The sequence below is a fragment of the Frankliniella occidentalis genome, unplaced genomic scaffold, assembly GCF_000697945.3.
Source record: "Frankliniella occidentalis isolate FOCC.00 unplaced genomic scaffold, Focc_3.1 Scaffold30, whole genome shotgun sequence".
Taxonomy (NCBI): domain Eukaryota; kingdom Metazoa; phylum Arthropoda; class Insecta; order Thysanoptera; family Thripidae; genus Frankliniella; species Frankliniella occidentalis.
This window is the reverse complement of record NW_026267160.1, coordinates 776,139-791,638: the sequence shown is the minus strand read 5'-3', so window position 1 is coordinate 791,638 and position 15,500 is coordinate 776,139. Positions and strand designations below refer to the sequence as shown.

The following is a 15,500-nucleotide window of genomic DNA, read 5'->3' as shown; positions in this document are numbered from 1 at the left end:
TCGGCTAAGGAAAAAAAAAAGGTAAACAGAGCATGGGCGCTCTGAGAAGGCTCCGGCGGTGCGTGCGCACAAGCGAAGCGACATGTCCTGGACATGATGAAGTTATACTGTAAAATAGTTGAACCCATACTCTACGATTAACTGGGCTGCCTTGTGAGGGCATGGTAAAAATATTAGTGTTGTTTCGAGACACCTTTTAAAAGACAACACATAGGGGTTTTTGTTTTTTTAATTGTTTTATGTAATATTAAATATCACAACCGTACATGGGGATTCACGTATCACATATAGCGTGATCACCAATACATTTTAGTTGGCAGAAAACAGTCAAAAATAATGTTATTATTAGGTAACATGTAAGAATGATAAATCTTTAACAGGAAGCAGAGAAGGATTTCTCTAAGTTCTTGGTAGTCCATCCATATCGTGGGTGAAGACATAAAAGCCCCAGAGCTAAAATGAGGGCCCTACAATGAGGCTAAGACTTTAAAGCCATTTGCAGACCCTACTTAAGATCAACTAGCCCAATACTCTACAAGATCCCAAACCACACAGGAAGATGAGAGAACATATATATGATATAAATATGAATAAAATACCAAGAAAAAACAACACTGCCTTCTCATATTTTTTTAAAAATGAGAGCAGTAAGTACAGAAGAACAAAGGTAACTAAACAATTATCTTCTGATAAAGCTACAACAAAATATTAGCAAGAACAGATAATAATAATTACCCATACCCTAGGAAGGCAAAAAAGGACACCTGTATGGTGTTAATTTTAGGAGTGTGCAAGCAGAAAAAGACACTCAGAAGATTAAAAATGATCTACAGTTCTAATAAATTTGTAGGAAATGGACGACACAGACACAGACTATAAGAGGATGAAAACAGCCATTAATATTAGTGACATTATAAATTCAACGTATGACCCACAATTATGTCACTACCTATTATCAAAGCCACCACCATCATACATGGATTAAAATACTACTTCACACCTTTAGACACCAAATTTTTGCAAATTAGTTTCACTTGCAACTAATATTTTCATGGCAAATCTAGAATTTTTATGTCACATATGGAACCAACTTTAACAGGATGTACACTCTTCACCTATTTTGAAATCTTCACAAAACAAGTCCAAATTTGCAGTCCATACTACGGCTAGACACAGGTGGCACTAAAAGGTAATTGCAACCTCTTCCTGTATCTTGCAGCAAAATTATGGACAAAACCGGTAGGTTTGTCATCAATGTGATATCAGTTACACTGTATGACCTCATTGTGATAAATCTGTGTTGCTGGGGTATTCGTAAGAGTAATATTAGATCCAGCAAAAGATCTCCTACTAAAATACAAGTCTGAGAGCAAATAATTTTTCAATTTTTTTGAAAGCAAATTGTTAAAAATAAGGTATGAAACAACATATATCAAATTAAAAAACTTAATAAAATCAACAAGATCAAAATTTAAGATCACAATTTTTTTTAAAAGTTAAAAGCACAAGAGAACAAATTCTAGTTTAATTAAAACACATTGAGAGCACTAAAATTAATTAAGTAATCTGTAACATCCAATTTTACTACGAAGAATAAAGAATTAAAGAAATTTGCACACTCCTATATAAAAAAAAGTCTTGAAAGGTATTAGTTCCAAATGAAGCTACATGGAAGATGGATGAAAAGATGTTTGGGGCAAGAAGTGATAAGCAACACTGTATGGTTCATTGGGTAGTGATGTTACATTTTGACGATCTTCTCTGCCTTTACTTGAGGGTTTTCTTGTAGAAGTAACTTTCTGCCTTCTTCTTTGTAGTCATAGTTGCAGTTATGGGCTTCAGAGTAGCTGTATAACATTTTTAGATTAGATTCATAGGTTTACAGCAAAAAGTACCTGGGACAATTATCACAGGAAACAATACTAACCGATGTGTAGAACAAAATAGTTTTTGACATCTGCATAAGTAGTTGTTAGATATTGTCAATTTCTTACGACACTGGCAACACCGTTGCTTCTTTGGTAACTTAAGCTCTACATCAACTGTGTTGGTTCTCTGTTGATTTTCATCTGAGACAAAAAATTGTTTTAGAATTATGTTTGCAATGTTTTATCATAATCCTAACAACATATACTCACCATTAGCATTGCCAATTCCAGTCTGTGGCTCAGTTTGGGGCGGTTCAGTCAGCAATCTTGGTTGTGAATTAGGATGCACTGAATACTTCACTGTTCGCCATCTGATCCCTTGAGGCTGGCACCCTGCTGTAAACAAAGATGAAGAGATCATTCATAGTGTAGGATGGAACCTCCCTGAAATAAACTTTTCTTTCAGATATACAAATTGAGTAAGTTGTTTGGTACCATATATTGGTTGCTGGGATGGGTCATCAAAAGGAGGGGCAGAACGGAAAGGAACTGTTACTCTTCCAATACCATTCATGACCTGTACTTGGCCTTGGTCCCTTTGAATTTCAGTCTGCAATCGAGGCTGTCTCAATTGAGGAACAGAAGACTCTATGACACGTCTCAAAAGTTCAGTAGATGGTTGGCCTATAAACAAAAAATTTACTTGTAATTCATTTATAAAAAAGGAGCTGAAAATGAAACAGAATGGTTCTACTATAGGAGACATGTATTGTAAGCACTCAGATCTCACCTGCTTGAATAGTATTACAGAAGATTGGAGGTGGATAATTTGGACTGGTTGCAGGTCTTACGAGAACAGGTACCATCCCTCTCTGATACATGGCTGAGTCATTCAAGCGAACATACAAAGGTTCACGTTGGAGTCCCCCAAAAACTGAATGTCGAACTGCAGCACCCTGCAAAAATGACATGACCACCAATCATTAATTGAATTATACTAGTGACCATTGTGATCTTGTAACAAAATACAAACCTGAGAAGTAAGAGGAGTAGGAGCCGAATGAAACCGAGGAATTTGGGCAAAAAGCTCTCTTGTTTCTCTAATATTATCCCGTATGGGTTCTGGGGTGTGGATGTAGTTTGAGCCAACATCAGCATTAAAGGTTGGCAGGCCTCTAACAGCCACTCTCATGTGTGGGTCCCATACACTATAATAAATTTATGCATTAAAAGGCAGGTTGAGAATGGTACAGCATGTTTTCCTCTCTGCTGTAAAGTAATGGTCATGCAAAAGCTTCACTTTTTATGCAACACCAAAAGCAAGCCTTTCTATTACATAAATGGAAAATTTGTGACTAAAAGCTGCTCCAATAAGGCTGATATGTAGCGAAACCCGATTTTGCATTTCTTTCTTTAGACCTTTCTTTGACATTAAATGTGATAAGAATGATACATACTCTGAATGACTACTACAGCCTCCGGTGAGAGAATATCCTTGAGTTGTCCTGAAAATAAGAACCCGCAGATTTTTAACATCCTCAGAATGATGCTGATTAACTTTGTTATGTAAACTGAACCACTAATAGAATGCATTTTTGCAATGACTTGGTTTTATTTAGACCAGATGGATGGCTAACAGCTTTATCTCCAAAACGATGAGTTATAAAACAGCCATTACCCATTGAAAATCAAATCGATACCCTAACAAAACAAGTCTGAGGCTAACAAGCATCGGGTATCACCACATTCCCAACCAGTCATGCGTCTATAACAATGGAATGCATTCAAATTTTAAAAAAAGAACTAAAATGAAAAAAAAAATATATAGTTGGACACATTGAGTATCTTTGATAAACAAATGCACACACACACAGACAAACATGTTTTTAAAAAATGAATAAGGAAGTGCAGAGAATTTAAAGAATGAGTTTTTTTTTTCAAACTCACAAAATGTCAACAGCTCCCTAATACTGTAAAATTTCCCAATGATGCCACTTTAGGATTGATTTAGGCAAAGAATTTCACACAGTACTATCTCAATTCAGTGCTTTGAGAGAAGAATGCTTAATCATGAGCAGCAATATTTTATATTTTCACTAACCTCTCTTCAAGAATAGTGCGAAGAGCTTGTCCCAAAACATCTTTAGGACAGCGGTTGGAAAGGCACTCTTCCATAAATTGAGAGATACGGGTGGAAAGTTGCAAAGATAGTCGATTTGCAGCAACATCAGATAAACCTCCCACAAAGTGATGAGATAAATTTTTCGTAAGCTGGTGCGACAAGCGCACAGGCAAGTCCTCAGGTATCAGACCAGAGAAGCGTGAGGAGAAACTCTTAGCAAGATATGCAGTGAGGTACTCCGTAAATCTCTCTTTGGGGCTTGAAGTAGGGCCACGGAGTAGAACGCTAAAAATACAAAAGCCAGTTGAGGCTTAGTCCTGGTACCTAGCACATGGTCAAATTCCCACAGCTGAGTCTAATCTGACCTAGACAGGGTAAAAGTAGACCAAAGTGTTTGGTTTTTTAAGTGATTATACTGTAACATTTAAACCCAAACAATCAACCAAGCTTTTGACAAAAGAAAAACCAATCACTTCTTTGCAATAGTATGTTAAAAATATAATGTTGATGCTACCTAAAATATGACCAAACACCTGAGGTCTCAGGTAAAATCAATAGATAATTTAATAGTGGGCTCATACTTTTTTTCAAAATGGAAGCTATTTCTGAGTTGAAAAACAGAGATGTTTGTGTAAAACAGGGAATCTATTCACACAGAAAGCTAAAAGCAAAATAGTAATGGAAACTACAAAAAATGCATATTAAAATTGGAATCAGGAACTACAAGCTACTTTGAACCTACAAATTTGGAAAAAAAAAAACTTGTGTTCAACAAGAATACATGAAAATTAGCATTGATCTGTTTCCCCTCTTCCTCACAGATAAAAAAAAAGCATTACAAAAAATAATTATTGGATTCATAAATTAAACAAACACATCAAAGATACATTGAGTTTACCAACTCAAGGAGTTTTTCTTACAATTGACAGGCATTTTGCAGAGGTGGCGTGGGCTGAGGTACTACCAAATTGTTAGGAACAAAAGCACAATTTGAGACGTTTATCACTGCATTTCTCTTCGGTAAGCCTGATGCTCCCGCTGGATGCAGTATTGCTCCATTTTGAATATCTGACTGTGGACTTGACTGTTGACGTAATTGGGGCTGTTGCATTCCCATGCGCAAATTTGAGATCAACTCTCTCTGATGAATTATAGGATCTAACCGTCTGCGGTTTTGGCACATGGTTGGAACCCTTGAAACTGATGGCTGTGGAGGCAAATATTGCAGCGAATCATCTTCTGAAAAGAAAAATAGAAGGTTGAATATTCCACCATTTAATTACTCCTTATTCCAAACAACCAATCAGATAGAAGCATTGGACACAGATCACATAAAACACCTTACAATACGATACAGCATCTCAACCATGCAAAAATGCAGCTTGAAGGGAAGTTTTGTAAAATAGAATACTACTCCAGTAGGTAAAATGATATAAAACCCCCCTTTTATTTAAAAAAATGAAAAAAAAGGTCCTTTTTAAAAATGATGTTTAAGATGTCAGAAAGAAAATTTATACAAATCTACAGAACAGTAGGTATTCTGTCAGTAAGCAACATAACATAAAGAAATTAAAAATAAACAAAAGCAAAGATATGAGATGCAGTACCCAGTGTGTAATCTACTACAAGCTAGATCAGTATTTTCACTTTTTCCTAAAATTTAGCAGAAAAGCAGTGGATAGACTATTTACAGCTACTATCCAATAAGGGTAGAAGTGTAATCATGCAGAGCAACAATCTCAGTCAATAAGTTAAATCATTTTGCATAAAATAATAAAAACAAACAAACAAGGGATTTGAAGAAAACTTACTTAAAACTGGGTGCATTTTAGGCAAGGTGGCAGCGCAAGGCTTCATATCTGGAATGACAACAGGCACTGGCCCATGTCTTTGATTCCATACGGGTCTCAATGGCGGTGGGCGTTGAAGTAAAGGCGGTACATGGAGAGGAGGAGCTATTAGACGAGGAGGAGCTGGTATTCTCAAAGGTTGACTAGAGAAAGGAATAAAAATGTGTTATTTCTCATTTTTTTTCTTGATTATGAAGTACATAATGAAGAAAACAAGACAAAATTATAGATAAAAAAAAGTAAAAAAATATATATATAGTGAATATGTAAAGACTGTTAGAACTACCTTTGAGGTTGTGATGATGGTAGCTGTCTGGGTATTTCCTGCTTTCCCCGTCGTGGGACGGTCAATACAGGTAGAAACGGTCGGGAAGGTCCAAGGTGGACTGGGTGAGGATGGTGGCTTTTCATCTGTGAAGACTGGGTTGACTCCAGACGGGGAAGGGTGAGCTTTCTATGAGGACATGGTATTGACTTTTTGGAGCGAAAAATTCGAACAATAGGTCGTTGTTCAACTGGTTGCCCTGATGATTGAGGATCAGGCAAAGAAGCAGTTTGAAGAGTTGGTTGCACCTTGTTCCAGTTTGCTATTTGCCCATTTGAATGTGTGATGTTGGCATGTGACTCTTGTGAAGATTCCTGATTACCTAGCTCCTGAGAACTATTCAATTTCATCTGAAAATGTGAAAATTAAGTTTAGTGTAATTCAAAGTCTCTGAGTGCCACAAAAATTTCTAGATAGCCGAAAACATCTGAAGATGGAAAAAAACTAATGTTTGTAATTCATACCTTGCGCCTTAGCATTCCACTGTTCAGTTTACGCTGCAGCTCTTTCATTTTCCCCATGGTAACTGTGTTTTCATGATGACGCTGGGCAGCTGTATCTGGTTCATCCGTGGCCAATACATTGCTAAACAGAAAATATCAGAAATTGGTTTCTAGTTTCAGTTTATGAAAAATAAAATAAAAAAATCTGCCATGAAAAGTTTTAAGAGGCACACTTTTAATTTAAAAAACAACAACGAACCGAATGGAAGACGTGTTGACAGGATCAGTAATTGGGGAGTAAGTGCCATCATTATTTTCAACAACTCGAAAGAGGTTCAGTTGTTCACCTTCACAGAATACAAGCACTGTGAGCTGACCAGATGGTATACGTTGAAGAATGTCATCACACCTGAAAGCAAAGATCATTGTAAAATGTGGCTGGTGTCCAACAAATCATCCTCTTCAAGGAAATGATGTAAGATTTAATATGATTACATATTTACCGATTGGAATCAACAAGATCCATCCATGCCCGCTCCTCTGGTGTAGGAGATACACGCCTAGTACTTATAGGCCCTCCTCGCATTGATGTTACAAGCCTCAATGTGGATCCACCACTAATAAGCGTGTCACTTATCTTGGACTCATCATCCAGTTCACTCAAATTGAACAGAAGATGTTGTGCTGACACAGGAATGCCTGAAATTTGTATAACACATGAAGTAGCTATAAAAAGGTCAGAATTTAGTATTTTATTAAGCTTTTCTTCATCCGTCTTACCTTCTACTCTCTGAATTTTACTTTTAAGAGTAGCAATGGTGTCAGCAGGGGACACTGTCATCTCAAAGGAATTCCCTGTAAGTGTCTCAATGAGCAGTGTGATAGTCTCATTCTGCTGAGATCCTGATGCAGTAGGTTCCATCTTAGAGGGTGGAGAGTACCCATGCTGCGACATTACAGGTTACTTGCTGCCTAATAGCAGAGTTGAAGGTGAAAGGATCCCTTGTGGGACCTTTCAAAACCGTGTGACTGAAAATATCAGAAACAAGAGGAAATACTTTTGATAATTTGTGTAAATAGGTGATGATGCAAAAAGCCTCTTCTGATTCATTACAGGTTGTAGATAGTCTAAGCAGCTCAGTCAGGTACACATAAAATGGAAATGAGCGAGTTTGAGTTCGTACAACTACAAATTTAAAAACAAATGTGAGCTTTAAATAGTAACGAATTCGGATAATCTGACAGGTCTTTCAATTTGTCTTAAAATGTAGGCTACCACATAGCAGACGAACTTTTGCTCTAGACGGCCTCGGGATGTTTCTGTTATATATATCTCTACAAGATTCCTTGTATGGAAGCAAAATAAATAAAAGGTCTTACCTGTAGCATTAGGGTAGCTTCAATGTTTCGAGAATGGTATTTATTCCTCTTTACAAATAATACAATACGCACATCCTAACAATAAACAAAAGATAAACACATAGCAGCGAAGGTGAAGAGTGAAGAGCAGCGAACAGTCGTACCATCCTCGAACTCTCTGAAAATTCTTCTAACGTGTTCTTCTGTAATTTCTACGATAAAATATTTTTATGAAACGCTTGTTATTTACATCTTAACTAGTAATAATCCGAATAACTGAAGATAAAATCCTTCCAAGTCAGTATACTAATTGAAAATTTTATTTTCTCAGTTGCCTGTACTCTTTTTTCCACCAACGCCCACTTTTGGGTATACTTGTTCACTATTTGTCTAGAGAATTTTATCGAATTTTCCTTTCAAGCCCTCTTATAGAGAGCGTGTTTAAAGTCTAAGTCAGGACATAATCAACGAAAATAACTATATATATCCGAAAATTACCCCTGATCTCTTTAAAGGCCCGGGGGGGAGGGGGGCAGTGTTCTTTTCTTCTTCTTCGTGTGTGGGTGCCTTCAACCTTCAACCACTTCAACTGACTCGTCAACAGAAATTTAAAAAAATATTTCTTGTTTTTTAATTAATTTAAAATTGAAATGTGTCTTTTTTGAGTCCGTAATTGAAAACAGAAGCCATTTTTAAATCGCCTTTCTTCATTGCGCTTCTTTTATTGATGGACCGTGGTGGACCACACACACACAACAGCAGTGGAACGGACAAAGCGTTGTTTGAAATTTCGAATGTCGACAAAGTATAAAGCGAAGCAACGGACTTTAAACAAATAAAGATTTATAGTTTCTGAAATGGCTGACAATCAGCAGAGTAGATTCGAAAAATCTTTAGGTCTTCTGACAACAAAATTCGTGACGTTACTACAAAAAGCCAAAGATGGTATCTTAGATCTCAAAGTGGTAAGTGCTAATCTGCTAATGGAATGGAGGTTATTCCAACTGTATTATCAGCAACAACAACTACTGTGTAGCTATTTTATGACTTTAAAATTTTTTTATGTGTATTTCTGAGAGTTGTTCTCTACCACAATGGTTTCATATATTTCATTTCTAGTAGTCCCCTCTTTTTCTCTACCATTGCGCTCTTACTGTTGTTTCAGGCCGCTGACATTCTTGCTGTAAGGCAGAAGCGAAGAATATATGATATTACAAACGTTTTAGAGGGTATAGGACTTATAGAGAAACGCAGTAAAAATAGTATACAATGGAAGTAAGTATTATTTTCATATTGCAGTTACAATAATTAATTTCTATGTTTATGTCTTAACTATTAGTAATTGAGGTTGATTCATTATTTATTATATCTAATCTTTAGTAATTTTCATTTTCATGTTGCTAACTTAATTGCTTAATCTACTAATTTTAGGGGTGCTGGTCCAGGGTGCAATACTCAAGAAATGTCGAATCGGCTTTCAACTCTTAAAAGAGAGATATCCCGTTTAGAAGAACACGAAAAGATGTTAGACACTCACAAACAGGTTGGTTCACACCTTTAAAGTTTTCTCTATCTTCAAAGCAGTTATGTAACCAACTAATCATCTCATGTGTGATTAATTTGCTTAATTTTATTTTTAGTGGATACAGCAGAGCATTGTCAATATATTAGAAGATGGAGACAATAATAGGCTGGCATACCTTACATACCAAGATATTCGTAGCTGTTTTGATGATGAAACAATTTTAGCAATACAAGCTCCCAATGGCACCCCTCTACAAGTACCAGTGGTTGATTTGGTAGGGAGAGCAGGTTTATGAAATTGCTGTCAATCAAATGTGCATAAGTTGTAAGATTGGCCCTAAATTTAGTTTGCTTTGGGGTTTACAGAATGCACCCAAGCCTAAATATCAGATACACATGAAGTCGACAACTACACCTATTTATGTTATGCTTGTGGATTCTGATGAAAATCCCAACTCTACCGCTGTGGCCACTGTAACATTACCGAAGATGGAACTGATAGAATCTGCCAATGAGGACCCAGCAACAGATTGGGGTAGTAAAACTATCAGTAAAAAAGGAAGTGAAAGAAAAGAAATCAAAAAGGTATTTTTATTTGTCTTTGATCACACGTCAGGTTGGGTGAGAATGAGACGGCATATCAGAAGTAGAAATTGCAACAAATCAATTTACGAGAAAAGTGGTGTCTCAATTTTTCCTGACCTGAGCCTGTATGTATCTATCAATTAGAATTTACATCTATCTGGTTCTGCTCCAATTTGTTTATTTTAAGGCTCCCTTTGACTCTGATGTTGAAAAGTCTCCAACAAGGAGTCCAAGCAGCAGCCCAGATTTAAAAAGAAAACTCGCAGCATTAGTAGAACCTCCTGCTACTCGATCAAAATCAGGAATCAAAGGCTCTCCAACCAAGAAGATGGCAGAAGCAATGCAGAGTCCTGTTCGTGGTGGTTAGTATTATTTATCTTTTACCAAGAGAAAATCAGTAACGGCCAACTGTTGTTAACCTATCATTATTTTCTATCTATCAGGGTTAGCTAAACGAGGTCGTCCAAGTTCTGGTAGACCCTCAAAGCAGCCTCGGCTAGATGAGGATGTAGATGTCAAGGAAAAAGAAGAAAGTGAAACAAATGAGAGTGAGGTTGACAATCCAGCTGAAGCAGATGCTGAGTCAGACAGTGAACTTACAGAGCTTGATGCTGAAGTAATTCTCAGAGATTTGGGGTCCAAAGGTGCAGGCCATTGGCTTTTATTGCTTAACAAAACTATGCTCATGAGTGTCAGTTTCTTATGGCCTTTTTTCTCCTTTTTTCCCAGATCTACTGTTTGGGGGTGATAATGGCTTGTCAGAAGATACCTTTGACAGTGAGTAATCAAATTTTGTACCATTATTAATTCATTTAAACAGAATACTTACATTTTTTTTTCTTTCAGTTTACGGACCGCTTCTCAGATTAAGTCCACCGCCTTGTGAGAAGGACTACTTGTTTAATTTGGGTGAGGGTGAGGGAGTATGTGACCTTTTTGATGTACAAATGTTTACCATGTAGAATTATCTTTATCTAAGCTGTACTTTTCAAATTGAACTCAAATTTTTATGTCACCTTTAGGGAATATTTTCTTACCTTGCTGCCACACGACCTGGTGGATTAGGGTGTTACAAATCATCTCTGTCAGAGTTTCTTACAATATAAAATTAATAGTACAAATAAGGTTTTGTGAAACTTTGTAAAATTGGTGTGGTGCTTAGTGCTATTGTAATTGTTTTGATTTCTCAACACTGCATGTTTATTTTCCTTATGATGTATTTCTCTGTTAAGCCATTTTGCCTCCAAAGAACTGTATTATTAATTTTATTTTTTTAATTTTTTTTTCTCTTGGTCACACGGGAGTGTGCTCTGGTAAAGTTTTTGGCTTTTGCTCTGCAGGCTTAGCTCAAATTTTTCTAGAAAGTGTATATTATATTTTTACACTCTATAGTGTTTTGATACATTCTTTTCATTCATTCAGTCTCTTAATTGAACATTTGTTGCCTCATCTAATTTTAGATGTATTTTGTGATTGACTTTGCTATCTATTTTCAGTTTTGTTCCTGTATTGAGGATTTAGAACCGGCCACCTATTTATGATTATTATCTTGTTTTATTTTGTATCTACTCATAACATAAGTTATGATTCTCAGAATGTCTTTTGAATGAGAACACATTTTTACTGACACCAAAGACTAAGCTTGCTTTGACATCTTAACAAGTTATGCTGGTTATAAGTGCTAGTTCCGTTTTGTCAGTTTACTAGTTCTCAATTGGCTTTGTGTATTTTGGGTGAATAGCACTAGTTTTGATACATTCCTGCTACCAAAAGAATTTCATCAAGATGACAAAGAATCAAACGCAATTTCTATCAGCATAAAATTATAATCATGGTATCAACTTCCCATTAAATGTCAAAGCCATAATCTAAAATTTAGAGTTTGATGAGATTGTGTTCTCTTAAGTTCACCTCTTGTATAGTGCTCAATGTCGTAGTTGGATTATGCGATTATCATTTTGTCTTCTAACATTGCACTGATTTTTCTTATGTTTATTAGCTGCTCTAGCGTTTCAATTCACACGTAGGACTTAAACTTCTCCCTTTATATTTCTTATTTAAATTTTGTTTCCACATTTTGACATTTTTTCTCTTTTTGAAGAATATATGAACAAGATTAGAATATTTGTGAATTGAAACCTAGAGTTGTATGGATTTTTCTCTCCTTTTTTTTACCAATCTGTAGTTTTTTTTTACAAAAAATCTTTGGTTAAGTTTTGTCCTCTTCTTGGGTTACTGTCCTAAACGTAGAAATTATTATTAAATAGATTTGTTATATTTCCACATTATGCTATCCACATTTCTGTCTACTTATTATGACTGTATTGGTTGTCAGGAGTACTTGTTACTTTGTTATCAGTCATGATTCAGTAAGCAAGCAAAAGCTAATCTGTTACCTTTATAGATATTCTTTTCAGGCCTTTCCAACATTTTTTCCCCTTTTAAATTATTTTGCTGTGTTCACTTTTGAAATGGGTTACAAATACACCACTCGATTTATAGATATGTTATTACTATATGATTGTACTCAAAGTACATAATCCCTGATTTGGAATGTACCTTTAAACTACATATCAGCTCTCAGTGAAAAAATGACTTTCTGAACGATGTCGTTCAACGATGGCCTGACGACGTTCTCTTTTTGACGTCGTCCCGCTATTGTTTCGACATCCCGTTTAAAGCGCCCTCGCACCCACCCGCCCCACCGTGTACTCTGCGCGGGCAGTCCGCTCCACGCAGCTGCTTGGCGGGTTGGCCTACGTAGCGCTTTGCAGGCGCTAGGAAAAGCGTAGTCCAGTCTGTACGCGATGCAAGGGCAATGATAAAATCAAAAAACTGCCACCCTCTTACATTGCCGCTGCTCAAGTCGCTCTACACACATTTTAGAATCAAATCATACCCTCCTTCCCGAGTGAACTTTGCATGTTGAAATTCTGGTCGGGCTGGGCCGGGGAGGTGAGGATGAAAACCTGTGGTTGACGAGCACAGATTACGTAGATAGGACGAAGGTCGAGAGGAGTCGTGCTACATCCTCGGAAGTAGCACTTCATGTGCTGGCGGTGGTGCGTAGGACATTTTAGACAGTCCCCTAAAGACTGTCTCTATCAGAGGGCAAAGTCACCTTCCCCATCCTCAGTATATAGCACAGAGCGGGCTCTCGAGTTTTTTCGAGAGCTCTTATTGCCCATTTTAAGTGGAGGGTACTCAAAAGTACTAATCCTAAAACTGTTCGTTCGGTTCGTTCCCGGTATTTTATGAATGTTCAAATTTTTCCTAGAACAATTCTATGAACTAACTCATGTGTGTTATCCTCTGGAGCAGGGGGCGGGGGCAGTTTGCTTCCTTAAGCAGTCTGCTAGCGATAGGACGCGATATGATGGTACCTTTGCTCCACCCACGGCATCGCCTGATGTCTGTTTGCACTTCAGGAGTGTTCTCTCTCTGCTATACCTGTAGTGCGACACATCTTTCTACCACCATGGCCCATGTATATATACATAGCATTTACGGACCGAAAAAAGTAGCATTCCCACTCCCGCGGACCTCAAAACGAAACATACTACAATCGATAAATCTACTACTGTCCATTAAAGTGGTGCAGTCGCAGTGTTTGTTGACAGTTAGTGCCCCCCTCCCCCGGGCCGCGCTACATAACGCTACGTCACGCTTTGAGCTGACTCACGGACAAGCCGGCCGCGGCAGGTCCGATAAGTGGGGGAAGTTCTTAAAAGAAACCAGCATCCAGCGCGGCGCTCATCTCGTCCGAGACCGGAGGCCTATCCACATCGACAAGCACCGCGCTAGCAGCGCGCACGAATTATGGCCGCGTTCGAGATTCTGGCCGCCGTCGTGGCGGTCATGCTCGTGTTCTACTACTACATGACGAGCACGGCCGACTTCTTCGCCAAGAGGGACATACCGCACCTGCCGCAGACGCCCTTCATCGGCAGCTCGGTCGACGTCTTCCTGTCCCGGAGGTGGCGCGGGAAAGTGTGGCAGGACTGGTACAACTACGCCAAGACGAACGGCCACAAGTTTCTAGGGGTGTTCCTAGGGAGGCGCCCCATGCTCGTGGTCTGCGACGTGGAAATGGTCAAGACCATCCTGGTCAAGGACTTCCAGCACGTCATGGACCGTGGGATGTACTTCGATCGGCAGCGCGAACCCCTCAGCGCCAATCTGTTCAACCTCGAGGTGAGTAAACTGTCAACTTTGCAGAACGGATCGACGCGAGCAGGAACGGCGATGCGCGGGTGAACTCACGTGGGTTTTTGCTGCGCAGGGTCGAGAATGGAAAGCACTTCGTGGCAAGCTGTCGCCCACCTTTACCTCCGGCAAGATGAAGTCCATGTTCTACCTGGTGCGTGCGTGCACGGACGAGCTGGAGAGCTACCTCGGCGGCGAGGTGCAGAAGGGCGGCGAGGTCGAGATGGCCGAGGTCATGGCCAAGTTCTCCACGGACGTGATCGGGTCGTGCGCCTTTGGCGTCGAGGCCAACTCCTTGAAGGATCCAAACGCCGAGTTCCGGAACATGGGCAGGAAGGTGTTCGAGGTCGACCGTCTCCGTGTCATTGTCATGGTAAGAAGAAGTCGAATTTCCCGCAAACATTTAACTGTAAAGGAGACAAACTTGTACCCAAATAGATCGCACCTTGATTGATACATCATCACAGATGATCGCGGAGACGATGCCGTGGCTGCGGTCGCTGCTCCCCATGCCTCTGATTAACCCCCAAGTGAAGAACTTCTTCACGCGCACCTTCAACGAGAACGTCGAGTACAGGGAGCGGCAGAAAGTGGTGCGGCACGACTTCATCGACCTCCTGATCCAGCTCAAGAACAAGGAGGCCGGCCACGAGGGAACCGACCACAGCGCCACAGGTGGGCCGCCGCCGGGGCTTCACCCGGGAGGGAATTCCCACTACACTTTTCGACATCCCCGCTATAATTCACAATTATTTTTTTGTAACAGGCATCGACGAGGCTATCCTCCCCGCGCAGGCCTTCGTCTTCTTCCTGGCGGGCTTCGAGACGTCCTCCGCCGCGACGAGCACGTGCCTCGTGGAGCTGGCCCACCACCCCGAGATCCAGGAGAAGCTGCGGGAGGAGGTGGACCGCGTGCTAGCCAAGCACGGCAGCATCACGTACGAGTCTCTGCACGACATGACGTACATGGAGCAGTGCATCGAGGGTGAGTAAAGGCGATACACCACAGCGTTGCGGGTTTGCCTACCCGATCTGCCCGTAAGGCGCCATAGTCCCTTGGGGATGCAACACTGCCTTACACTCGGTAACCTGTCGCTCATCGAACATGAAAGGGGAAAACAAAGGGGGGGGGGGATTACACACAGGCGTTTGTCATTGTGCCGATTGCCTACTGTACCATCAGGCGGTTCTGAGGGGGGAGGAGGGGGACGCGAAAAG

General features: G+C 39.5%; 3 protein-coding genes and 1 long non-coding RNA gene across 9 annotated transcripts in view; 2 read left to right on the top strand and 2 right to left on the bottom strand.

Annotated features, from left to right (window-relative positions):
• Positions 1-211: 211 nt before the first annotated feature.
• On the bottom strand, positions 212-8,149 carry LOC113208232 (uncharacterized). 6 transcript variants are annotated; one of them, XM_026425144.2, is made up of 16 exons: positions 7,989-8,149; positions 7,389-7,637; positions 7,112-7,307; positions 6,868-7,017; positions 6,630-6,750; positions 6,127-6,515; positions 5,802-5,983; positions 4,911-5,229; positions 3,970-4,275; positions 3,326-3,373; positions 2,902-3,076; positions 2,659-2,824; positions 2,364-2,552; positions 2,139-2,264; positions 1,928-2,069; positions 212-1,847 (listed from the first exon to the last, which is right to left on the bottom strand). In XM_026425144.2, exons 2-16 carry the CDS (start codon positions 7,561-7,563, stop codon positions 1,742-1,744), a joined length of 2,790 nt encoding a protein of 929 aa, XP_026280929.1. In that variant the 5' UTR covers positions 7,564-7,637; positions 7,989-8,149; the 3' UTR covers positions 212-1,741. The 6 variants fall into 6 exon arrangements, with proteins under 6 accessions (XP_026280929.1, XP_052121705.1, XP_026280930.1 ...); XM_052265745.1 differs by having other exon boundaries at positions 2,139-2,261; XM_026425145.2 differs by having other exon boundaries at positions 4,911-5,226.
• A 401-nt stretch (positions 8,150-8,550) lies between these two features.
• LOC113208162 (transcription factor E2F5-like) lies at positions 8,551-12,577 on the top strand. Its single transcript, XM_052265748.1, has 9 exons — positions 8,551-8,932; positions 9,133-9,242; positions 9,399-9,510; positions 9,608-9,766; positions 9,858-10,076; positions 10,264-10,438; positions 10,520-10,720; positions 10,806-10,853; positions 10,923-12,577. The coding sequence occupies exons 1-9, from the start codon at positions 8,825-8,827 to the stop codon at positions 11,036-11,038; spliced, it is 1,248 nt and encodes a 415-aa protein (XP_052121708.1). The 5' UTR covers positions 8,551-8,824; the 3' UTR covers positions 11,039-12,577.
• Positions 10,069-11,041, bottom strand: LOC127749078 (uncharacterized). The gene is made up of 2 exons (XR_008010953.1): positions 10,906-11,041; positions 10,069-10,810 (listed from the first exon to the last, which is right to left on the bottom strand). It is a non-coding gene; the product is annotated as an uncharacterized LOC127749078 (long non-coding RNA).
• A 1,023-nt stretch (positions 12,578-13,600) lies between the features above and the next one.
• The window catches only part of LOC113208233 (cytochrome P450 6a2), a 3,217-nt gene continuing 1,317 nt past the window's right edge, over positions 13,601-15,500 (top strand). Inside the window, exons 1-4 of the mRNA XM_052265747.1 lie at positions 13,601-14,270; positions 14,359-14,655; positions 14,750-14,957; positions 15,049-15,267. Of these exons, the coding sequence (XP_052121707.1) occupies positions 13,896-14,270; positions 14,359-14,655; positions 14,750-14,957; positions 15,049-15,267 (1,099 nt within the window). The 5' untranslated portion in view covers positions 13,601-13,895. The remainder of the gene's footprint in view (positions 14,271-14,358; positions 14,656-14,749; positions 14,958-15,048; positions 15,268-15,500) is intronic.

What these genes read in the sequence shown, in the direction of transcription:
- LOC113208232 (XM_026425144.2), bottom strand. Translation starts at nt 7,563, where the DNA reads ATGTCGCAGCATGGGTACTCTCCACCCTCTAAGATGGAACCTACTGCA. An exon ending in GTGGAATGCTAAGGCGCAAG is followed by an intron (nt 6,516 to 6,629) that starts GTATGAATTACA and finishes TCACATTTTCAG; the next exon opens with ATGAAATTGAATAGTTCTCA. An exon ending in TAAAATGCACCCAGTTTTAA is followed by an intron (nt 5,230 to 5,801) that starts GTAAGTTTTCTT and finishes TTTTCTTTTCAG; the next exon opens with AAGATGATTCGCTGCAATAT.
- LOC113208162 (XM_052265748.1), top strand. Translation starts at nt 8,825, where the DNA reads ATGGCTGACAATCAGCAGAGTAGATTCGAAAAATCTTTAGGTCTTCTG. An exon ending in TGTTAGACACTCACAAACAG is followed by an intron (nt 9,511 to 9,607) that starts GTTGGTTCACAC and finishes TTTTATTTTTAG; the next exon opens with TGGATACAGCAGAGCATTGT. An exon ending in CAGAGATTTGGGGTCCAAAG is followed by an intron (nt 10,721 to 10,805) that starts GTGCAGGCCATT and finishes CTTTTTTCCCAG; the next exon opens with ATCTACTGTTTGGGGGTGAT.